Source organism: Dermacentor albipictus, chromosome 8, assembly GCF_038994185.2.
Source record: "Dermacentor albipictus isolate Rhodes 1998 colony chromosome 8, USDA_Dalb.pri_finalv2, whole genome shotgun sequence".
Classification (NCBI taxonomy): domain Eukaryota; kingdom Metazoa; phylum Arthropoda; class Arachnida; order Ixodida; family Ixodidae; genus Dermacentor; species Dermacentor albipictus.
The window spans coordinates 50888575-50914175 of NC_091828.1; the positions used below are offsets into that span (position 1 = coordinate 50888575).

General features: G+C 41.5%; 2 protein-coding genes across 2 annotated transcripts in view; both read left to right on the forward strand.

Annotated features, from left to right (window-relative positions):
• LOC135896050 (gastrula zinc finger protein XlCGF57.1-like) overlaps positions 1-15818 on the forward strand; it is a 110083-nt gene extending 94265 nt beyond the window's left edge. The window contains exon 5 of the mRNA XM_070523385.1: positions 15061-15818. Within this exon, the coding sequence (XP_070379486.1) occupies positions 15061-15491 (431 nt within the window). The 3' untranslated portion in view covers positions 15492-15818. The remainder of the gene's footprint in view (positions 1-15060) is intronic.
• Positions 1-25601, forward strand: part of LOC135896023 (gastrula zinc finger protein XlCGF57.1-like) — a 127607-nt gene that overhangs the window by 25849 nt on the left and 76157 nt on the right. The window lies entirely within an intron of this gene.

The following is a 25601-nucleotide window of genomic DNA, read 5'->3' on the forward strand; positions in this document are numbered from 1 at the left end:
GCATGCCCCAACAAACTATGTATGTTTATTGTAATCATTATTGTTACTCTACAGATGTCTTAATGATGTGTTCTTTAGGCTCTGTTTTTTTTTTCAGTATTCTTTTTGGTACGTATGAACTTGTTCTCTTAGACCAATTCATGTATTTGTTGGCTCTCTGTTCTGGTCTACATGGTTCATCGTGGATTCTGTTGATCTTATTCTATTTGTGCCTTTATTTTTTTTACAAATGGGTACTTTTTTAGAGGAATTGATAGTTCAGTAAGCTTTCCACTGTCTGTTTTGCCAGAGCACCAAATAAATGCCAGTGTTTGTTGAGTATTCATTGTCTGTTCTTGATATTTCAATAATTTATTGACAGCATGCATATAGGGATGTTAGCACTTTATCGTATCTGGGGCTGCAAAAGAAGTTAAGTGACGGCAGTTGGAAATTCATTATTAGCACAGAAAGAACCTGCTATAAGTAACATAAGTAATTTAAGGTTTGAGTCGAATGTCAAGTCCACTATGCTTAATTCCTTCCTACATTTTAACTAATGTACCAGCATTTCTATAAGCACTAGTGTGACATATCTTTGTAGAAATATTTGTGTAAACTTTATATATTGAATTGGCTGATGAACCTGCACTGTGTAATACATCTGTGTGCAGAAGGCAAGAAATTGGGCCAATCCTGTTTTTAGAAATTTGAAAAGATTCTTTCTGAATCGCAGTTGTGCCAGTCTCTCATCAGGAGTTACCTCACCGACAAAATTATGCACAGGACATGCTTTTAAAATAATAAATACCAGGTTTTATTGTTTTGATTAAGGGTGTGCAAATATTTGATATGTTAACGTAGGCGCTTTGTCAATACAACTATTTTCTAATAGTCTTCAAACACTTAAAACATTACCTGTGCACTAATAAACCTCAAAGTGAAGCAAAAGTCTGACAAATGTCACCCCCATGGGCATAGTATAGGCATAAAACAGGAGAGTGTGCATAGTAGAGGAAGTATACACTTCTGAGGTAGCTAGACTTTCCTGTCTATACAGAGATCATTTGCACTCTCTGAAGAGCCCTTTGTATGCGAGTGATTTCCTCATTTGTTCCTAGTGATCCGTTAGTGCTTTTAGTAAACTATGCTACATAATGTGATGTAATTACAGGAGCTTGCGAATGGAATTAACACTTGGAATGTGTACATTGTTTTACGCATATTTTGACAATAGCTGTGCATTCTTCAAAAACAGTTTGGAACATATCCTACATTTGTTTCAATTCTGGCACTATTCGATTTGTATTTCATTCAGTATGCAAAAATTACTTCTATATAGGGCGACAATGTACCTTCATGTCATTAGAGGTCTTATCCACAACCTCGATGACATTAAAGAACTCTTACACAAACATAACCCAAAGATGCTGTGTGTTCAGGAGACACATCTTAAATGCACAGAAACAAACTTTCTTTGTCAATACGCCATCTACCGTAAAGACCACAATGAGGCGAATACCTCGTCTGGCGGTGTAGCAATAGTTTGAAACTTTATCATAAATTACTTTATTACGATATTTTAGATATATCAAGCATTAGCAAGGAAATATCGTCCACAGTCATTTTCAGAAGTTGCTGTAGACAAGTCCATAGCATGTTACCAGGTCGCCCTTCAGACGCCCCGCCCCTTGAGGCAGTGTCAATTCGAGCAATTCTTTCTAATAAATTGATCAGTCTATGTTCCTTATACATACCCCCTAATTTTCATTTGGAAAAAAGTGATTTTTATAACCTAATTGACCAGCTTCCGGACCCTTACATACTCGCAGGCGATTTTAATGCCCACCACACCATGTGGGGACACTTGCGATGTGACGCGAGAGGTCGTTTCATTGAAAATTTTCTTGTGAACTCTGGTGCATGCCTCTTCAACAAGAAGGAGCCAACTTATTATAATCATAATAATTCATATTCATCAATAGACCTGTCTATCGGCTCGGCTTCAATTTTCCCGGACTTGCAATGGCATGTAATAAAAAATCCCTATGGAAGTGACCACTTCCCTGTAATGTCAAATTCAATGCCTCAACATGAATGCCCCCTACATACACCACGGTGAAAACTAGCCTCTGCCGAATGGAATGATTTTAAGGAAGCAACTTACTTATAACGAGATCTTATCACTGATTTTAACATAGGCAAAGCAGTAGCATATTTTACTTGTTTTATAATCGACGCAGCTGAAAAGTTCATTCCCCAAACACAAGGTCTCTCTTGTAAAAGACGGGTACCCTGGTGGAATGAACAGTGCAGACTGGCACGAAAGAAACAAAACAAAGCGTGGGGTTTGCTGCGTCGCTCCCCGACTGCAGAAAACCTCATAGAATTTAAGCTGACAGTCACAAGGAGGGCGCACACGGAGACAGGCAAGGAGGGCTAGCTGGGAGAGGTTTCTCTCGGGCATCACTTCCTACACCCAAGAGTCCAAAGTTTGGAATGGTGTAAGAAAGATAAAGGGGCAACAAATCCACCCTCTGCCCTTAGTGGACTACCAAGGGACTACCTTGGAGCACCAGGCGAACGCTCTGGGCGAACACTTCGAACATGTATCAAGCTCCACACATTACACAAAATCATTCCTCAAATATAAACACTTAGCTGAACTTAAGACACTTGATCGTAAATGCTGTCCGGATAAACCATATAACCGTCCTTTTAACATTGCTGAACTTAAAGCTGCATTGAGCACATGTAGAAGCTCAGCACCGGGAGCTGATAGAATCATCTATGACATGATTAAGAACTTACACGAAGACACAATAATGACACTTCTGGCACTTTTCAATTCTATCTGGGCTGCCGGATACCTCCCATCCTCATGGAAGGAAGCTATTGTTATTCCCGTCTTCAAGCTGGGCAAAGACCCTTCCTTGGCAGCAAATTATCACCCGATAGCTCTTACAAGTTGTCTTTGTAAGCTATTCGAAAAAATTATTAATTGTAGACTAATACATTTCCTTGAACTGAACAATATGCTTGATCCCTATCAGTGTGGCTTCAGAGAAGGGCGGTCCACGACTGATCATCATGTACGCATTGAAGCAAATATCCGCAATGCATTTCTACATAAACAGCTCTTATCGATATTCCTCGATATGGAGAAGGCGAAGGACACGACGTGGCGATACGGGATCTTGCGAGACTTGTCGGGGATGGGCATCCGTGGAAATATGCTAAACATAATAGAAAGCTATCAGTCCAAACGCACCTTCCGCGTGAAAATTGGCAATGTATTGTCGCGACCTTTTACACAAGAAAATGATGTACCTCATGGAGGTGTGCTTAGCTGCACACTCTTTATCGTGAAAATGAACACCCTTCGTGCTTCGTTACCGCCAGCCATATTTTATTCTGTTTACGTAGATGATATACAAATAAGTTTCAAATCCTGCAACCTTGCAGTGTGTGAGAGGCAGGTACAACAGGGCTTGAACAATGTATCGAAATGGGCAGACGAAAATGGATTTGAAGTGAACCCGAACAAAAGTTCTTGCCTGCTTTTCACAAGAAAGAGAGGCCTCGTTGCAGATCCCAATATCGAAATGTATGGCCAGCAAATCCCTATGAACAAAGAGCACAAGTTCTTAGGCATCATACTTGACTCTAAACATTTATTCCACACATAAGGTATCTCAAGGTGAAATGCTTAAAAACAATGAACTTATTGAAAATTTTATCCCATACAACATGGGGCAGCGACAGAAAATGTTTGATGAATCTTCACAAAAGCCTCATTCGATCACGATTGGACTACGGTGCCGTGATTTATCATTCTGTAGCCCCGAGCGCGCTAAAGAAGCTAGATCCGGTTCGCCATTTAGGAATTCGACTGGCCACTGGCGCTTTCAGAACAAGTCCCATTGAAAGTTTGTATGTCGAATCAAATGAGTGGTCACTCCATCTCCAGAGAACATACATCAGTCCAACATATTTCCTGAAAGTCCACTCTAATCCTGAACATCCGTGTTTTAATACCCTTAACGATATGACATATGATACACTCTTTCGTAATCGTTCCTCTGTAAGACAGCTCTTCTCACTTCACGTGAGGGAGCTTAGTGTTGAAATGGATGTCCCAATCCTCAACACCGCCTAATGCCTCCAGCTAAGCTGCTGCCTCCTTGGGAGTGGCAGATGATACAATGCGATATATCTTTCCTGCAAGTTACAAAACACGCTGCAGAGATTGAAATCCAAATGCATTTCCGGGAACTCCAATACAAACACTCCTGCACGGAGTTCTACACAGGCGCATCGAAGCCACATGAGGGGGTGTCCTATGGAGCCGTCGACCCATCCTTCTCGGAATCCGATGTACTGCATCCGGAAACAAGCATCTTTGCGGCTGAGGCCTACGCACTACTGTCGGCTGTAATGCATATAAGGAAAACAAAAATCAAATAATCTGTTATATATACGGACTCCCTAAGCGCTGTGAAGGCTTTGATGTCATTTTGTAAGCACAAAAATACAGTAATCAATGAACTATATTCCGTCCTGTGTAAAGCATATATATGTAACCAGCATGTCATCATATGCTGGGTGCCGGGTCATAGGGCCATCGAAGGTAACGTTCTGGCGGATGAGATGGCCGCATCAATTGCATCGTATTCTGTTCATCCTACTGCTGCAGTCCCTGTTACAGATCTAAGGCCCTTCTTGCACAGGAAACTGCGAAACTACTGGCAACGCTTGTGGGACAGGGAAACAAATAATAAGCTGCACGTAATAAAGCCACTATTAGGGTTCTGGCCTTCTGCAATAAAATCACGCCGGACAGATGTCCTATTCTGTCGTCTTAGAATAGGACACACATTTGGCACCCATAACTTTTTACTCACTGGAAATGACCCTCGGAATCTGCCACAGGTTGGAACCTGTGGCAGATGCGGGGAGAGGCTGACTGCTCCACGTCCTCCTGGAGTGTCAGAAAGCCGAATCTGAGAGAAGGAGACATTTTTCCTTAGCATACCGTCAACACATTCCTCTTCATCCCGTAATGTTTCTCGGTCCAGAACCGCTTTTTATTACAAACAGTGTCCTAGGTTTCCTCAAAGATGTTGTCCTACACGTTATTAGTCCCACACATTCATAGCGCTTCCTCTCTTGAGAGGATGCCACTGTGATAGTCATACTGTATAGCACATACCTCCAGGCCTTTGTGTTTCAAGGGCTCTGGCGAGTCAGTAGTGCACCAGGTAATTTTACCAACTCACATATCTTTTATAATGCATCATTCTCTTACGATGGATTTTATTGCTCATAGAACATGTTATTATCATTGACATAATCTTATAACAGATAGATTTTACGCACTCTAGAGCGACTATTTTTAAGGCCCCTTTACAGCCACCTCACATCAACCTCATTGAACTCATAACTACATTGCGAATTCATCAACACTAACATGGCGCTCTTTGGCCATACTTGGCCCTTGCGCCAATAAAAACCAAACATTCATTCATTCATTCGAGTCCAGTATTAGGGTAAACGCAAGTACAAGGGGACAGGACCTGGCCATGTCGCCTTGCGTGTGGTATCAGGGGATGAACAGAAGCGCAAATGTGAATGGTCTGCACGGCGCAGCCACCTGGTGACAGAGTTCAACCACACACAGTAGCAGTAACAAAATGTAATCTTCTTTGCTGCTGGTGTAATTGCTTTGCTGGAGTATAATTGTTAACACATTGTTTTTGTAAATGTTTAAAATGTTTTACACTTGGTTGGAGCAATATTAGCTCTTTCTTTGGCTGGTTAAGCTCTGCGCCAACGGGTGGCTGGACCATGGAGACCGATCAAGCAGCTCACGTATGTCTACGCTAAAGTTCCTTCATCAACTTGAGTTTATGCCTCCATCGTTCTGTCGAAATATTCAGGTAGTGTGTGATTACCGGAATACCAGACACTTTCTGCGTTACGACAGAATGCTCGCAACGCACGCCGCTTCATAGCTCTCGCTTGGGGTCGACAGCCAAGCGGCTAGCGGAGAGGTTTCTCGCGGGCGGGGGCGGGCTCCAAAACAACCGGAAATGGATGATGTGACTTCGCATTGTGACGCAGAACCAGTGAATGCGCAGCTTAGCCCCGATCGCTCGGCAAACGAGTTGAGGAGGAAAAGCATGGCTAGGGAGGAGGGTAACTTGTAATCGCTTGTAGCTCCATTAATACATAACACTTCACTTAAATTGTGGTGCAAATGTTTCACTTAAGCTGTACCCTACGCGTGTACAAAATCTGTTCAAACCGTTTCAGGGGCCCTTTAACATCTCCTAGTTATTATGTTATAGTTATTGAATTTTTAAACACATTTTGTTATAGTTATAGTAACAAAAATGTGTTTGTTTTATTACGGCTGGATTGATACCAATGATGGTATTCACTAGTGACTTAGGCATACAGCTTCATAGTAGGTATAGTTGAGTCGCTTGTTTTATGACATTTCATTTGATATACATAATATTATAGTGTGCAGTATAGCGAGATCACTGAAGTGCACATTGTATTTCACTTGTGCTCACTAGGGACTCAAGCTTATCAGTTTGGTGTATAATGCAATTAATTGTTATTTCATGAGAAATTTAGTGTTATTAATTTTAATGAAGCATTTGCATAGCTTTGCAGTGAAGCATAATAAAGTTGAAAGTGGCCACTTTGATGGAACATCGTGTGTGTCCTTTAGTTATACACATGTGCACACTCTGTCCCCAGTCAGGGCACAAGCACCGAGATGTCTAATAACTGTACTGGCAGCCATTCAGAGCTGTTTTTATCACTGCTGTGGCAATTTGCGGCCTTCCTGACAGTTACGTTTTCCCGGCTGGTATGGCATTTACTTGCATAATGATCGCACTTGCGTAATGATCGTACCCCTGAATTTTGTCGTCAAAATTAGATTTTTTTCTTTCCCTTGTAATGATCGCACCCCGCACTTGCTGCAGCGATATGTCGTGTGCCAAGTCAAACTAAGGATGATCGCGCTTACCATCTGTCGAATGCTACGCAAACGACTCTTCCAAGACATACCAAGCGGTCTGCACGCACCGAATATTCTTAAGCAGATGCCTCATTTCATTCCTTTCAAAACTTTCCGCACTTCCATAAAAAAAAAAGCTACAACCAAACTTGCGTTGGCTTTATTATTTGTAGGCTTTTAAAGTGTTGTGGTCAACAACCACAAAAAAGGCGCCTTTCGGTTCTTCTTGTCTGCACTCGTGGGTACACAACAAATGGCAAGCAGCAACGATAGTGGCCACGTTTACAGTGATCCATTAGAAGTGTACCCTATTCATACACGGACGCTTGTAACACAGATAAGATATTCCCCCACCCTTAGCGGAAACGTGCCGTATTAGGATAGTAGTGAAGACAAATGCCAGAATTTCTGCTTCATACCCACCATGTGTTTCTATGTCACTGGCAGCTAAGCATGCCCATCTCTGTTTCTGTCCCCGCAAGTGGACATGGCTACGTTATTGCCACAGACCTGCTGATATTAACAATACTATTCATTACTGATACGGAAGAAACTGTTTCAATGCGCATAATGTACTTGGGAAAAATAATAAATCTCGTTCGGCGCGTGCGGCTTGCTCCGCCGCCCTCCATTTTTGTTTTGGTGCCCCGCGCTATTACAACAGCAGCCACCTGTTTGTTGACTTATTTTCATCCCACATCAAATGCGGGATGAAAATTTTTTTTTCTTTTCTCAGGTAATTTAAACCGTGTAATGATGGCACCCCTGAATTTGCGTCAATTTTTTTTACAGTAAAGTGTGATGATTATGCGAATAGGTACGGTACTTTTTTTTCTTTTCAGGTTCTCGAAAAACGTATCTGTGGGTTTTAGTGTATTACAGCAAAGTAAAAAAACTAGCCATTTTGTTATATCTTATAAAGGAAGAGAACTGAAAAGGTAAACGAGCACACATTAACTGCCTTTCAAGATGCCTTGAGACAAGTATCTTCGAAGGAGATTTTTCGACAAAACGAGGCAGAGCAGCATACAACATCTTGTTAAAGAAATTCTCAGCTGTTTATGCGCAACATTTCGTACATAAGAAAACAAACCACAAAGCTTATCGAAAACCTTGGACGACCAAAGAGCTTCTAAAAAAAATTAAGAAAAGAGATAAGCTTTATGCCAGGTTCATAAAATCTCGAATCGGCGAGGATCTAAAATCCTTCAAAATTTTTAGAAATAAATTAAATAAAGAGCTAAGAAATGCAAAAAATCGCTATTATTTACGTACTTTTTCTTCATGCGAGGGACAAACAGAGAAGATGTGGAACAAGTTAAATGAACTAATGGGACGTAAACAGAACACTGAACCTATAAAGAAAGTTTCTGTAAATGGATGCATTTTAACCGGAGATAACTTAGTTAACGCATTTAATTATTACTTTACAGACACTGGTTCCCATTTATCACTAAGCCCACCATGTACATTTCAATTCCCTGCAACTATGGACACTATTTTTTTTCCAAGCGACAACACCTACCGAGGTTTGTTCAGTTTTTCTCAAACTGAAAAATTCATGTAGCGGCGATGCTGATGGCCTCCAAATAAGACCTATAAAACACGCCATTTGTGACATTGCACCTGTGTTAGCTTATATTTATACCTTTTGCATAACATCAGGTACTTTTCCTGAAAAAATGAAAATTGCAAAAGTAATTGTGTTATATAAGAAAGGTGACAAGCTTGATTGAAAAAATTACAGTCCGATATCTATTCTCCCGCAGTTTTCTAAAGGTCTTGAAAAAATCATTCTTAACCAATTGACATCTTTCAGCAATAAACATAAACTAATAACAGACGCTCAATACGGTTTTCAACAAGGTAAATCAACAGAATTAGCACTAGTAGCACAGAAAGAATGTATACTGCAGAACCTCGAAAGTAAGTCACTCGTAATTGGTCTATTCATAGATTTCACAAAAGCGTTCGACTGCATAAACCATGACCTCCTAATACTTAAGCTTGAAAGATATGGCATCAGGGGCCTTCCTCTTCAGTTACTGACATCCTACCTTAGAAATTGACAGCAATATGTGGCTATAAACACTAGCATATCATCTACACGAAAAATACAAACAGGTGTCCCTCAGGGAAGTATCCTTCGCCCATTTTTGTTTAACATCTCCATAAACGACATAGTTCTTATCCACCGAAAAGCAAAATTCATAAGCTACGCAGATGATACGAGTGTTTTTTTTTTATCAAACAACTCTTTTACAGGCCTCATTTGTGCAGCGAACAACCTATTAACCCATCTCTCAAAATGGAGCCAGGACAACTTTTTAAAAGTAAACTCGAATAAAACACAAGCAGTCATCTTTAAAACAAGAGGTACATGTCCTCCATTGACCCACAACATATTTTACAACTCTGAGAAAATAGAGGTTGTTTACACGGTAAAAGTGCTTGGCGTATATTTTACCGACACGTTGCAATGGGACGCTCACGTGGATTTTGTACTCCAGAAACTGAGCCGCGTAACAGGTATACTACATCGAAATCGCTACCTTTTACCAACGTCAGCTAAATTGATCATTTGTAACGCACTGTTTGCCTCGCATGTAAATTATCGCCATCGTGTATGGGGCACGACATCAGCTTCCAATCACTTTAAAATACTATTGATGCAAAAAAAGATAATACGCGCTATCGCAAATGTGCCATACAACTCGCACACTGAGAGTCTTTTTACCGAGTACAACATAACAAAAAGTCATCATCTGTACAAACAAACCCTCCTACGCACCTACTACTTTCAGGTAAAAAATAGAAGGAACCTAATTACAAATCTAGCAAACTTAAAAGAGAATACACCCACATATGGGACGTGCAGCCATGAAAATTGGCTCATACCCTTTTTGAGGACAAATTACGGCCATCAAATGGTCGAAAGTACCTTGCCACGGCTACTAAATTCTTACCTAGAAGCCGGCATTGACATCCATGCCTTGACACCATCGGAGCTCATCTCTCTGGTGAAAACTACCATTTAAATCACCATGGTTCCGTGAAACCATATGTATTCAATGAAAGAAATGTAATTTATTTGATGTAATTCACTGTTCCTTATTTTTTTTCATTTCTGAAAGTGTTGTTTGCCATCGGTCTGCCAATATGTAAAGGGGGCCAGGGACCACTCAAGCTGCCAATAAGCAGCTTTTACCTTGGCCCCCTCCATTTGCTTGTAAATGGGCACAAATAAAATGAAATGAAATGAAACTGGAACAAGGATTCTAAATGCATCTGCAATAAGCTTTGCCGACCTAAAATTAGCTCCACTATAATATATTCAATCTTGCAATCCGCCATGTGAAGATCATTCCTAATATATGCCAACATCCTATTAATGAGAGTTGCGAGTCCTTTGCCATGCTCATTATCCTTAACTTCTGCTTTGAAACGTGTTAAGGTCACGCTAGACATCAGTGTTTCCTGTAACATAACCTGAGGATTCACACCACGCGTTCTAACAAACTACTGCAGGGATGCCTTCTTATTATTGGACCTCCTGCAAATCCACTGCCAAATACTAAATGGACTAATAGAGCCGTCTTGATCATGTAAATTTGGTGAACTTGTTTTGAGCTTAAAGGGACACTATGGACAAATATTAAGTTAAGCTAAAGTAATAGATTAGTGCTCGAGAATCACTTAGTGGAATGCCTAAGTTCTGATATTAAGGGTTTCGGGAATGATGCTGAAATTGTCCTGTTAAGTGACAAGAATGCCCACGCACAGGATCTAGATGGCTATACCGACAACAACAAGAAGTCAATACTAGATGTTTGTGAGCAACAAGCAGACCACGGGGGAATTGGGAAACCGGCAATCGACATTACTGCCTGATGACAGAAGGAATTTATGATAAGATGAGAGAAATGGTCATTGACGAGGAAGGGTATAGTAGCATAGGAAGTGACCATAAACACGTCATTCTGAAACTGAGATATGCAGTTGCGAAAGATAGCAAGGAGAAGAAAATGTCCAGTCCAAATTCGAACGCTGAACAAATAATTATAGCCACAAGAGTCTAGGAAGAACTTGGCAAATTGCCAAGCAGTGGGTGGGAATATAGTGAGCTTCCAAATGTAATAACAAAAGAAATGCGGAAAGAGAAGCAGCTATTCATTGGAAAGGAAAAAGAGTAACAGAAAAGCTGGTCGAACAGAGAGATACGAGAAGCGTTCGCCGAAAAACAGAAAGCATCCCGAGAGCACAGGCAGGCAAAGGCGCTGTTGCCGCAGGAAAGTAGCCAGTAAATGGGAAATATACCGGGAGAAAAAGTCAGTGGTTCAAATACTGGTGCAAGCAATGATAAAAGGTGAAAGTGAACGTTGGTTGTCAGAAAGACGGGAGAAAAAGAAGGCCGCAACTAGAATATTTTGGCACCACATAAACTTATTAGGTAGGAAGTCTGAAACAATACAACATATCCTAGAGGAAGATGGAAACAAATTGGAAGGGAACGCGGCATTAAATTGCCTCGGAAAAATAACAGCCGAATCTTTCCAAGGCAATGGTGAGGTTTTACTTGAGGAAAGAAAGAGCATGAAAGAGAACCAGATGGAAAAGGAGCTGGTGCTGACAAATTTCAGCTGGAACAAAGCCCAAGAAAAAATTCCGAAGCCAACAGCCACAGGGCTAGACAAAGTTCCCGTTAGGCTGATTAATCAACTAAGTCCAAAAAGCAAAAAAACTCTGTGGAAAGCAGTAGAAAAATGTCTAAAAGATAGATGAATACCAGACAGCTGGCGACAAAGTAAAATAAATATAATTTATAGAGGTAAGGGGGAGAAATATAGAATTCACTCGTATAGACCGTTGACCATTACATCGGTAATATGCAGGTTAGTAATGCAGGCAATTAAATTAAAGCTGGAAGAATGGGCAGAGATTAATGGCATATTAGAGGAACTTCACGATGGCTTAATAATGTATAGGCATCTGGATTGTAATTTTTTATCCGTGCTCAGTCTATTGAAGTCTTCAGAGTAGAAAAGAAACAGTTGTATGTGGCGTTTTTAGAAATTGCAGGAGCGACAACGTAGGCCGCAACATTTTGTGGGATATTCTCGAAGGGGAAGGCTTAGGTGACAATTGTCTAGAGCTTTTGAGAGAGATTTACCTAGAAAATACCGTTTGCATTGAATGAGAAGGAATGAGGAGCAAGGAGAAATTTGATATCAACAAGTGACTGAGGCAGGGGTGCCCATTATCCCCACTGCTGTTTATGATGTACACGGTGAGGAGGGAAAGAGAGCTAGAAAGAAGTCATATCGGGTTTAATCTCTCATACAAACAGGCCGGTACAGTAGTAGAGCAGCAGCTTCCAGGTTTGTTTTATGCGGACGACATTGTGTTACTAGCTAACACACAGAGTGACATGTAATGTCTGGCTAATTCTATGGAAGGGAAGGCGATAAGTTATTTCTAAAATGTAGCGTTAAAAAATGGGGTGTTACAGTATTCATTGAAAACAGCGAACAGGCAGTGACAATACCGTGCCAGGAAATATCTTGCGTAAATGAATACAAATATATCTTGGTATACAGATAAATAAAGGCAATAAATATATGGAAACAGGAAAAAAGAATAAAGTAAAGGGGAAGAGAAATGCGGCCATAATGAAACACAGAGGGCTATGGGGATACAATAGATACGAGGTGCTGTAGGGCATGTGCAAAGGTGTAATGGTTCCAGGACTTACTATCGGAAATGCGATTGTTTGCTTGAAATCAGGGCTACAATCAGGACTCGATGGCAACCAAAGGTCAGTGGGACTCCCGCATTGGGTGCTCACGGGAGGACTACAAATGAAGCTGTCCAGGGTGATATGGGCTGGACAAGTTTTGAAGTGAGGGATGCTCACAGAAAAATTAATCATGAAGAATGACTCAGGAATGTGGAAGAAAGTAAATGGGCTGGGAGAGTGTTGAGATATCTGTACAGGAAAAACATTGATTCACAGTGGAGGAAAAGAACTGGGAAGGTTACCAGCAAGTATGCGGCCTGTGTGATGCGCAACACAGCTACAAAAAACGTCAAGCGAAAAGTCAGATGCTGAAATAATCTTGTGTGGCGGCAATGGAAAAGAAACCTACCATGAGTAACTACTTAAGAGGAAAAAACGAAATCTGGAAAGAAATAATTTATGATATCTCAAAGGGAAGCTCATTACTTTTCGAAGCGAGTTCAGAATGCCTTGGAACACGCACTTATAAAGCGAGATATAAGAAAGAAGAAGCATGTGCTTGCTGCGGTAAAGCTAGAGAAACGATGGAGCATGTTTTATTAGAATGTGAAGATATCTGCCCAGCGGTCTATTTAGGAACCACGGTCCTCCTTGACGCCCTTGTGTTCAGCGAGAGCATGGGGAAAGTAAACATGTCCACAATAGAGATTAGTAAAAGGTGGTTTGAAGCTTGGCAAAAGAAAAATAGGTAAACTAGAAACAATGGTGGTGGAAAAAAACAAAATTCACTGTAGGGTTTCAGAAACTTTGTTTATTTGAATTCACCATGGGTTTTTTTTCCTTTTGTTAACATAGGTAACACTGGGCACTGGGCATTAAAATAACAAGAGCTTGGTGGCACTACCCATCGCCTCATTCCAAAGAGGACTTGTAACATCCTCACACAGACACACACACACACGTGTGTATATATATATATATATATATATACATACATATATATATATATATATATATATATATATATATATATATATATATGTATATATATATATATAATATGTGGACGCTCTCCCTGCAGCCGAAGCGTAAGTTGGGCACAGTATGAAATTAGTGTGTGTCATTCCTTCGGAGCCACCGACGGTGCTTGCTATCTCCCTTTGCAAATACTAGAATACCTTCGCCTGCTAGTGTGTTAAAATCCACTGCGCTTTGAAATGGGAGCGTACTATTCCTTGTTGGTTCCAGCAATCATTTGCCGCTATATTGTGATGGCAAAGCACAAGGAAGGAGCAGAGTGCACTCCAGAAGGAGTTGAGCCGCACCAAACATTATAAAAATTTGCTGTAAGGTCAGGATCGGGGTGTGAATGACTGAAATTTGGATTTGAAGTTTCGCTCCATGACAGCACAGCCTGCCCTGCCACAAAGCCACACTTCAGGGCAACGTTCTCGAGTACTCACACTTTCGCTATCTCCTTGGGAATCCCACCCTTTTTCCACCCCTGTGTGTTGAAGCTCCCTTCTCTCCTCCACTGTCGGTCATTTTCCTCCTCTGCGTGGGTCGCCATTTTGCATTTAACAGGTAATAGTGCACATGGTGCTAGCAGAGTTGAACTTGGGTCACGATAAGCTATGATCAACGGCCCACCTCCCATCTCGGGAAACAGTATACAGTCATTGGCTTAAGATACGACATGGACAAGTAGTTAATCCCATAATGGATGCTGTTTTGTACACATCTGGGGGTTGTGTATGCAGTTATTTTCATGGGTTATACGCACATATTATATTTTTTTCTTTCTGGGCTGTTCTGAAAGAGGATGCGGGTTGGCAGGTTATATGGGAAAAACTGCAGCATTTCCTAGCCGGCTCCTTCAAATCTCAACTTAAGATAATGTTGCCAAAGTTCAGTGCGTGATCAAGAGGAAATTAACTGATCAAGTCTGGTATAAAACAAATTTGTTGTGCCAGTTTGTGCCTTCTAATTATACTCTGTCTTGCGATGTGACTGGTTGAATAGGTAGGGGCGGCGGAGTAGCTTTATTTATTCACAAAGGCATTGATTTTGTAGTGATACCGAGTCTTCCTGTCACAGAGTCGGTATGGTGCAAATTATACATAGGTGATCTTGTGGTGGCTACTGAGTAAATAAAAATAACCGTTAGGAGTTCTTTGTTTCATCGTACTTGAAATCACCCTGAAGATCTCCCAAATTAAATGATAAAGATTGCTTGTCTATAAATTTAGCCTCTGTGTTCTTTTTGCCATTTCTTAACAACTCTTATTTATTTTTTTTGTTTGTGCAGCATCAAGACCTTTAATTTCTGCATCAACTGCCAAATGTGACAACTCAAAGCAAGGATGCTTCCACCGATGTCAGCTATGTGACTATGAGACTGATGAACTATTTCTTCTGGAAGAACATGCCAGCGACCATACTGGCGAGAAACTGTTTCATTGCCCTTTATGCCATCGGAGGTTTCCACAGAAGCAGAGACTGAAAACCCACCTGCTCACCCACACAATCAAGACGCCATTTCAGTGCACTTCATGCTTTCGGAGCTTCTCGGATAAGGCTCACCTGAAAGACCACTTGCGCATCCATACGGAGGAGAAACCGTTTCATTGCCTTTTATGCCCTCAGAGCTTCTCACGAAAGTATGACCTGAAAGATCACCTGCGCACCCACACAGGCGAGAAGCCATATCAGTGCCCTTCATGCTCTCGGGGCTTCTAAAAAAAATGTCACCTGAAAGCACACCTGGTGACTCACACAAACGAGAAGCCATATCAGTGCCCTTCATGCTCTCGGAGCTTCTCGCGAAAAACCTCCCTGAAAGACCACCTGTGCAGCCACACAGGTGAGAAGCCATATCAGTGCCCTTCATGCTCTCGGGGCTTCTCACGAAAGGGCTACCTGAAAAAGCACCTCCCCACTCACTCAGGCGAGAAGCCATTTGAGTGCCCTTTATGCTCCCAGGCATTCTTACGAAAGTATGACCTGAAAGCGCACCTGGTGACTCACACAACCGAGAAGCCATTTGACTGCCCTTCATGCTGTCAGACCTTCTCACGAAAGTATGACCTGAAAGTTCACCTGCGCACCCACACAGGCGAGAAGCCATATCAGTGCCCTTCATGCTCTCAGAGCTTCTCACACTGCAGCACCTACAGGAAACACATGAGGCGAGAAGCCATTTCAGTGCCCACTCTACCTTCAGAGATTCTCGTTCAGAAATGCCCTAAAGATACACCATGCAGTGCATTCATACAGGTGACCGGCCATAAAGTTGCACCGTCTCCTCCAGGTCCTCATCACTTGAACGGACTTCAGAGAGCACAGCACCATGGTGCTGTAATGTAGGTCAACAATCTTGTTGAACTAGAGTCTTAGTTACTTACTCTTAGATTCTGTGCTGCAAGATTAGACGGTCACACGTGCAACGAAACGACAATGGGTCCATTGATAAAGCATGTGCGTGTGATGACGGTGAAAACATACGGTCGTAACTTTTTTCTGAGTGGATTCTAATTTGGAAATATCCTTTATGCGTTGAGGCGACCACACTACAGAAGCATACTCTAAAACAGGTCTAATTAGTGATTTATAGGCTGTAAGCTTGCACTCTTTAGTGCCTTGTTTTAAAGTTCGTTTTAGGCACCCTAATTTTTGCAGCGCTTTATAGCAGACTATTGATATGATTATGCCAACTAAGGGGTGGCATAACTAAGGTTAGGTTAGTTGTGAAAGTAAGTCCAAAGCATTTGTACTTGTTAACTTCGTTAATACTGTACCCTTGAGTGCCGTACGTGAATTTTAGGGGCTGTTTCTTGTTAGTAAAAGTCATTGCCACAGTTTTGCTGAAGGTAATGTTTATCTGTCATGTGTTACTCCAGTCTGAAAATGATGAAAATATGTTGTTAAGCACTTTTTGATCACGAAGAGTACGAATGTTGGAATAGATCACGCAATCATCTGCGTAGAGATATTTTCACTTGTGTGTTTCTGGCTACTTCAATAATGTCATTAACATATATGATGAATAAGAGCGGCCCGAGAACTGAGCCCTGCAGCACCCGTGACATTACCTGAGCTATAGAAGAGGTTTTGCAATTAAAAGTGACAGATTGAAGTCGGAGGTGCAGGTAACCGGATATCTAGTCAATTAGTTTATTACCAGGAAAGATTGCAGCAAGTTGTAGTATTCAATGGCTTACCCTGTGAAATGCTTTTGAGTAGTCGAAAAAGATGGCATCAAGCTGACCGCGGTTATTTAGTGATATGGCTATGTCATGCGTAAATTCTAATAATTGTGCTGTAGAAAATCCTGGTCGAAAACCATGCTGCTGTGGGGACAGAAAGTTATTTGCCGATAAATACTGAATGATGTGCTCGAGAAGTTTGCAACATGTGGGCAGCTAGTGATTAGCTGTTTGCTACCAGAATTGAAGATGGGAATGATGTTAGCTTGTTCCTAAACCTGGGGAACTCAGAGACGTCTCAAGAGATTTGTTAAATATAACTGTCAAGTACCGGGCATTCCCTTCAGAGTATCGCTGTAAATATTTGTTTGGCCCTCCGTCAGCTCCAAAACTTTTTGTAGTATCAATTGTTAGTAATAAGTTGTGAACACAAGCGTAAGTTATAACGAGAGCAGGACGCTCTGGTAAAGTGTTGTTGATGCAAAAAGGGGGACCGACGCCATCGTCCTGACAAAAAACAGACTGAAAATAAGCGTTGAAAGTTTTGGAAATAATCAGAGGATCAGAGAAAGGGTGATCGTTAATGATCAATGATGAAGTGTCATGAGCAGCCGGAAGCACCGTTTTCAAAACATCGATGAGTTTTCTTTCAAGAATGTTGATAACATGGTGTCGAAATAAAAGTGTCTGGCTTTGTGCATTTTTGGTTTTTAATTCGGGCTGAAGCTGGTGCAGTATTGAGCATTAGTTGCTATGACTCACATTTTTATGTTTCCGGAGCCTCTCGATGCCCCTGATAAGATGAATATTGTCCCCATTATACGAAGGGTGCTTCAAGTTGCGTTTCACACACTTCTTGGGAACAAACTGCGGGATGCATTTCTTAAGAATGTTGCAGAACATATCAAACAAGTTGTCCACACTGCAAATGCTGCTATATTGTAGAAAAGCGTCAGAAGAGGATGCTAGAATATTACCAATAGAATTGTCATCAGCATGGGAAAAATTATTGACAATCTGAAAATCAAGTCTTGCGCTCACAAGTGAAATCAACCTTCAGCAGAACTTCCTTGTGATCGGACAGGCCTTCTATGATTTGGCAGTCCTATCCATTTTGTAGTAACCTTTGGTTAAGGAAAATCAGATCAAGGATTGAGCTCTCACGGGTAACGCTACTAAGAAGCTGTGTCAGATCTAAGAACAAAACCAAAGTCAATAAGCGAGTCACAAATTGGCCTCTCACGACCATACGAAGCCAATGTACTCCAGTTAATACAAGGGGTATTCAAATCACCAGCAAGGATCAATTTACAGTTGTCAAGCTTGTGTTTTAATATATAATTGCAACAATCTGGAAATATATTTTTTTGGAATCAGGAGGCTGGTATAAAGTGCATGTACCCACCACAAGATCACCTATATATAATTTGCACCATACCGACTCTGTGTTAAGAAGACTCGGTATCACTACAAAATCAATGCCTTTGAGAATAAATAAAGCTACTCCGCCGCCCCTACCTCTTAACCTATCACATCGCAAGACAGAGTAATTAGGAGGCACGAACTCACCTTCCGTGACCAAGTCGTTTAGCCAGGTCTCACTGACACAGATAAGAGATGGTTGATGGCATTCAATTAGCGAATTGAAGTGAACTGGCTTGTTCAATAGGCTGCGTGCATTTATATTCAGGATGGTTAGGTTGTATCTATCCCGAAGTAACTCTGTGCTGCTAGTGGTGGGTAGGTTGCTGGAAGTTTTGATAAGCGACTTGCTAGTGTCATCCCAGGAGTAGCAGATGCTGTCTAATATCAGAATGCCAAAGGTGAGTCGAACCTTGTTCACGTTCTTCCTAAGCTCAACCGAATTACCCACAAAGCTTTGCGAGTTTGCCACACAGGGAAAGAAAAATTCTCACTGATATGAGTATCTGACCCTATGAATTCAATAGCATTCCTTAGTATCGAACTCTTCACTCTGAAATTGAGCAGCTTAAGTATGATAGGTCTCACCTTTGTGCACCGAGCCAATAACTGCACTCAACGCAGTTGCATTCTATTTTCAGTTTCGTGGAAAGGAGCTTCAGCACAGTGGCAAGTAGTTGCTCTTGGAATTCAGGCGATGGCTCAGGCACACCATAGATTATTAAGTTGTTCCTACGTGATTGGTTTTCTAAATCATTTTTTCTACCCAGCAGTTCGATGGCTTTCCTAAGGTCGTCGACTGTTTCTTCTAGAGTATACACACGCTGGTCGATGCCAGCGGTGGCCGACGCCTTGCTTCTATTTTCGAGATCCTATCTTCAAATGCATCAATTTTAGCGGTCAGACTTACTAAACCTTGGCTGAATTCTGTTTGCCCTTCTAGCAGTTCCGTGAGCACATGTTCAGATTTTGTGTCTGGGCCAGGGTTTGACTTTACATCACCCGACATAATTAGCAACATTCTCAAGGAATGCAACAAACAAGAAAAGGTACACAAAAGGCACTCAGGGTCCAGCAGCAGCAGCAAACAACAATCGTCACTTCTGAAGCAATGCACATGGTGTCTATTGCTTACCTGCAAGATGAAGCAAGCAACGTTGAGACAGCCGTTCGCCATGCTGCTACCGGACCCACTGAAGAGCAGAAGCCGCGAGTCTGGCTTTATATCGTCCTGCGATCACGTGAGCGTTGCAGCAGTAGTCCGCCATCCACTGTTTGACCAGCACCGATGAGGTTCGTTGTCGTCGATAAGCAGGTTCTCGTGTGATACGAAATCACATGTGCCGTTGAAGGTGGAGTCCAAGTTCGTATGTACCGGAAAGACACGCAATCGACAAATGGAAAAAGCATAGTCCTCTGGATAGTGGCGGCCGACGCAAGCAGAGATCTGCAAGATGAAGCAAGCAAAGTTCAGACAGCTGTTCGCCATGCCGCTACCAGACTCACTATTAGTCGCATATTTTAACGCCTTGTAGAATACATCAATTTTGTCCACTTTATAGATGTCCTACTTGTAGCATTTTACAGAATTGTGATATTTTTCATTGCCGAGTTAGATGTAAACTTGATAGTTTCATTTTCTGAAAATTCGTGATTTTCAAAATTGTTATTAAAAAACTGATGGCCTAAATAAAAAATTCACTACCAACAATCACTAGATTCTATTTCCTTTATATGCAGCAAACCTCGTGGTCTGGTGCTGTAGTTGTCAAGAAGAATGATTTCTCCTTTCCCACACATTTAGAATGGAGCCCCGAAGCCTAAGCTTGCTCGTATAGGGTCCCTGAAACATTTGCGGGGTCACCATATTTTGTCTTCATCTTTTCTCAACACGTTATCGAACACAGAGCAAAAGGATTTATGAGAACTGACCCACATAATGTCGTCGTAGCTGAGAAAGAAAAAATACAGTTAAACTTTAATTAACCCTTTCAGGGTCAAATTATTTTGAAAGAAACTTTCCCAGGTGGTCAAATTACTTTATTGCGGATCTTGAATCTACAGAAGGTATAAGTCGGGAATAAATAGTAAACAAAAAAATTATGAACAGTATTTTGTTGTCGGCATCACTCTGAACTGCAAAATGTTCAATAGTATTTCAGAGTGTGGTACTCCTTGAAACATGTGTCTATGCACAGTGCCTTATCGCAGTCTGCACACCTAAAGAGTGTGTCTGTTCTCCTCTTGGAGTGACGAGTTGTGTTGGCACACACAGTACATATTCTCTGCGTGCGGCTGGCTTGAGCAGAGGTCTGAGGCAACCTCTCGCGTATGCGCGTTGCCGCAGATAGCGATCGAGAATACCTCGTGAGTGACGGTGATAAACAAGCTAAGAGCTGTCCCGCATGCGCCTGTCCCGTCTCGCTCGCTCTGTGTTGTGTTTTTTCGGCGCTATAACCCTCTTCTGGAAGCTAAGAGCAGCGCCAATCAAGATCGAAATCAACTTCCGGCGCCCCTGCAAGAGAGTGCCGACAAAGATAAAAATCGTTTCGCGCGCCTCCGATGCGATCACGAGGCAGAACCGAAACCGCGTTGCCGCTGAGAGCGAGAATACGTCGCGAGCGGCGATGATCACCAAGCTAAGAGCAGCGTCAATCAAAATTGAAATCAACTTCCCCAACCCCTGCAAGAGGGTGCCAACAATGAGAAAAATCACGTTTCGCGGGCTTCCATTGCTATCACGCGCCGAAACCGAAACCGCAAAAGGGGTGTTGCCGCAGTCTGCGTGGCGCGCTGAAGATAGAAATCGGTTGTGTTTATCTCTAAAAGAACGTAGCACCAATTTCAAACGGATATTGTAAGTGCTAAGAGGTGGCAGCACCTCCCGGTGAGTACACATCACCATTATGGCGCGAAATTTCAAACTGAGAGTCGGACCCGTACCCGTACGGCTAAGACCTTGCGGGACAGAAAACCGCCGCCGTACATGTACGGCTAAAACCTTCAAAGGGTTAACAGAAGTCGGCAAAAATAGCTATTTGCTTTGTTATATTGTGGCTTTTCATTATTCGAAAAGTAATCGATGTTCATTTGTATCTCAAAAATTACTGTTTGCATGCCCCAGCAAACTATGTATGTTCATTGTAATCATTATTGTTACACTACAGATGTCTGAATGATGTGTTCTTTAGGCTCTGTTCTTTTTTTCAGTATTCTCATTGGTACATATGAACTTGTTCTCTTATACCAATTCATGTATTTGTTGCCTCTTGGTTCTAGTCTACATGGTTCATCGTGGATTCTTTGGATCTTATTCTTTTCGTGCCTTTATTTTTTTTTACAAATGGTTCCTTTTTGGAGGAATTGATTGTTCAGTAAGCTTTCTACCGTCTGTTTCACCAGAGCACCAAATAAATGCCAGTGTTGAGTATTCATTGTCTGTTCTTGATATTTCAATAGTTTATTGACAGCATGTAATATAGGGATGTTAGCATTTTAATGTATCTGGGGCTGCAAGGGAAGTTTAATGACGGCAGATGGAACTTCATTATTAACACAGAAGGAACCTGGTATAAGTAACATAGATGAGCAATCTAATGTTTGAGTCGAATGTCAAGTCCACCATGCGTAATTCATTCTTACATTTTATTTCAACGAATGTACCAGCATTTCTATAAGCACTAGTGTGACATATATTTGTGGAAATATTTGTATAAACTTTACACATTGAATTGGGCTTATATATAAATTTGCACTGTGTAATACATTATGTGCAGAAGCCAAGAAATTGGGCCAATCCTGTTTTTTGAAATTTGAAAAAGATGCTTTCTGAATTACAGTTGTGCTAGTCTCTCATCAGGAATATCCTCACCGACAAAATTGTGAACAGGACATGCTTTTAAGATAATAAAAACGAGGGTTCACTGTTTCAATTAAGGGCGTGCAAATATTTGATGCGGTAAAGTAGGCGCTTTGTCAATACAACTATTTTCTAATAGTCCTCGAACACTTATAACATTACCTCTGCACTTATAAACCTCAAAGTGAAGCAAAAGTATGACAAATATCAGCCCCATGGGTATAGTATAGGCATAAAACATGAGAGTGTGCGTAGTAGAGGAACACGAAGACATGTACATATTTTTACCCATATTTTGACAATAGCTGTGCATTCATCAAAAACACTTTCAAACATTTTCTACATTCGTTTCAATTCTGGCACTATTTGATTTGTATTCCATTCAGTAAGCAAGAAATTCTTCTATATAGGGCAACAATGTACCTGCATGTAATGAATAAACATATTTGAGGCTTCTCTACTTTTTTCTTGTTGTTGTGCAAGTTGCACTCCTAAGGATTACTTCCACATCCACTCAGCCATTTTGGTGGCACATATGCCTTAAGACTGTGGCACGTTACATCCACGTAAAGAAGCACCTGCACCAACATGTGGCTATTTCAGTGCTGGGTCTTCTTTCAAAGCTTGCTTATTTGTAACATGGGAACTCGGATAGCAATTGTCTATTGACACCGTCATGCGATGTAGGTGTCAGTGTATTAAGACAAATGTGAATTAGGAACATGCATGCGTGTGCAGTATGCTACATAACATTCTGTTACACAAGTGTTACTGTATGCTCAGATATGTTGAGCTGCCGAGGTAATTCATAGCATGTAACAGTATAATGTGAACTCCAATATGTTTTAAGAATGCCATGAAACAATTTGAAAACACTGATATGACGTGACACATGACACTGGCAACACCACAATACCAAAGTCAGGGATCGTGCCAGTTATGTTGGTACACAGCGTGGAAATAAACATATTGTAATACAACTTAACAAGTTTAGTCATATAATGATATAGGCAAGGCTATGCAGGGGTGCTGAATGCTGCGGAGATATTTTTGGTAATCATTTTAAAGCACACATTTCAGTGGCCACAGCCATGTGATATTCCATGATGTGACTGCTCAACAATGAAGCATTTGTATATTCATTATGCATACAAAATATTCCTGTGTACAGTAAAATACTCAGCGAGAAATTGTGAATGTTGCACGGCTCACTAGGGCATGTTGTTCTCCAAGCAAACTGTTGTCTAATTAAACATCCTTGTGCATAAAAGTGGTTTACATGTGCACAACAAAAGGTAATAGCAGATTGTTTTTCTTAGTTTGGTGCCCTGAATTGTTGGAAAGTTCTTTGTGGTTAAGTAGAACCAATTTGTGGATGCCTTGTTTAGTTGGAGCTAAGCTACATTTCTGAGACATTTAGAACATAAGCAGTGTAAATGTTCTTGTGAACGAACCTACTTATTTTTGTTGGAATCTTCTCTTCCTGCCATGAGGGATTGTTTTGTCTACAAGTCCGTTGAAGCAAAATGTCATTACCAAATTTTATTTACGGTATACATTTTTGTCATGTGCAAGCCCTCTTCAGAATAAGAGGCACATTGAAGCCTTCATAGATCGCTTCAGATTCCGTTGGAATTTACGCTAACATATTGGCCTTTCTTTGACAGAACAGTTCACACTTACACAAGGTAGGGGTTCACAGACCTTCTGGCTTTGGCGATGCTCCACCAGCTTTTACATAGTGCTGCAGAACCCCTCCCTTCCTTTTCCCAGTGATCTGCTTATACATACAGACTCAACATCAGGGCTCATTTAGGCTTATGGAGAATGGAATGGCGATAAGAGGGGACGTTGCTGCACACTCAATGCTGTGAGCACAGAGAAGCTGTCATATTTTGGGAGGATTGGGGTGGGACAGCCTTTGAATCTGCCTTAGCGTTGCTGCCGCGTCTGGGTTTGGCCTCCATTGTGTCCATTTCGATGTGTTGTCGTTACTCTCGAGGGCTATTTCTGTTGATGAGGTACGTACGATGATGTACGGACAATTCTTTTCCACTCTCCATAATGCGCTCTGCGGGCCAACCATCCAGCTGCCATCCTAAGCACAGTGCTCCATTAACAGTATGTTCACGCAAACGGAGGGGTGTCACATGCACAAAAGCCTATAGTATCTTTTCCAAAGAAATTTTACAAGGCATTCACCTTCCGGAACGGTCTTTGGTGTATCAGTCGCAGTGCTAAGCATAAATGCCCGCATCGCCTGGAATGTAGCGCTGCCCCTCGCCCGCAGCAAAGTGTTTATTTTTTATTCTCTTTGGCTGCCAACCGGCGTAACGTCGGTGTGAATCTACATATACGCATGCAGGCTCGTTTCACTAAGACTGCAACAGACTTAAAGAATGTGTTGTGCGTAATCCATTTTTCATAGTCTGTTAAATCCACACCTTTTAGTGCACTTTTGGGAGTTATCTTTGTCCGAGAGACCCAGGGCACGTCTAAAGTCGATGGTGGGCATAAGCTGCAGATGCACGAGTGGCGCACTGTGGACACTAGGCAATGTGTACGTAGCGCTGACCACAGGTGGAAGTTATGGCTACTTGGCTTAACTCTTTCCGCACCATGGGGAAACTGGGTGTCTTTTGCAGGTTACACCACATATTTTTTCTTAACTACTCCACTCAATATTTTCTGGAATACATAAACAAAAAGCAGAATGAATGCACTTTTCACGCATAAAAGATTTATTAACGAGATCCAGGGAAAACAGAAAAAGGCGGAAGATTAAAATTCAGGACGATGAGCAAAAGGAGAAAAAGGTGAAACTGGGAGCCAAGGTTTCACCAAGTGGACTTGTCTTTTTCAAGGCGACATATTTATTAAAGAGATGTATGTCATAAAAGAGACATAAATTGCCAAAATCAAGATTGTGTCACAAAATTGAGCAACGTTTGTAAAAAAGTGCTGTCTCTACCAAAAAATATGTAACATAAATTATGATATAGAAAATGTATTGCCGTCTAATAGACACTTTATCCCAAAAAATCCATTTTTCATTCAACAGGTTTTCCACTAGTAAAATTTAAGTGCAAGCACTATAGTTTGGCGGGCCAGGCTGCGGCCCCTGATATTCCGGGATGGCTTGTGTCGTCGTCGCTCTCAATGTTTGACCAAAAGGCAGCATTCTCAGACTCGCTGTTGCTTGATCCACCGATAAAATCTGCTGCAAACACAGCGGAATCACGAGATCTGCGATCTTTTAAAGCGCGAGCGCCGTTCCCCGAGGTGGCCATTTTTGCTTTCTACTTTGGCAGTAGCAATACTTCAGAGTGCGTTAAAAAATTAACGCCTCGAGGGAAAAAAGCG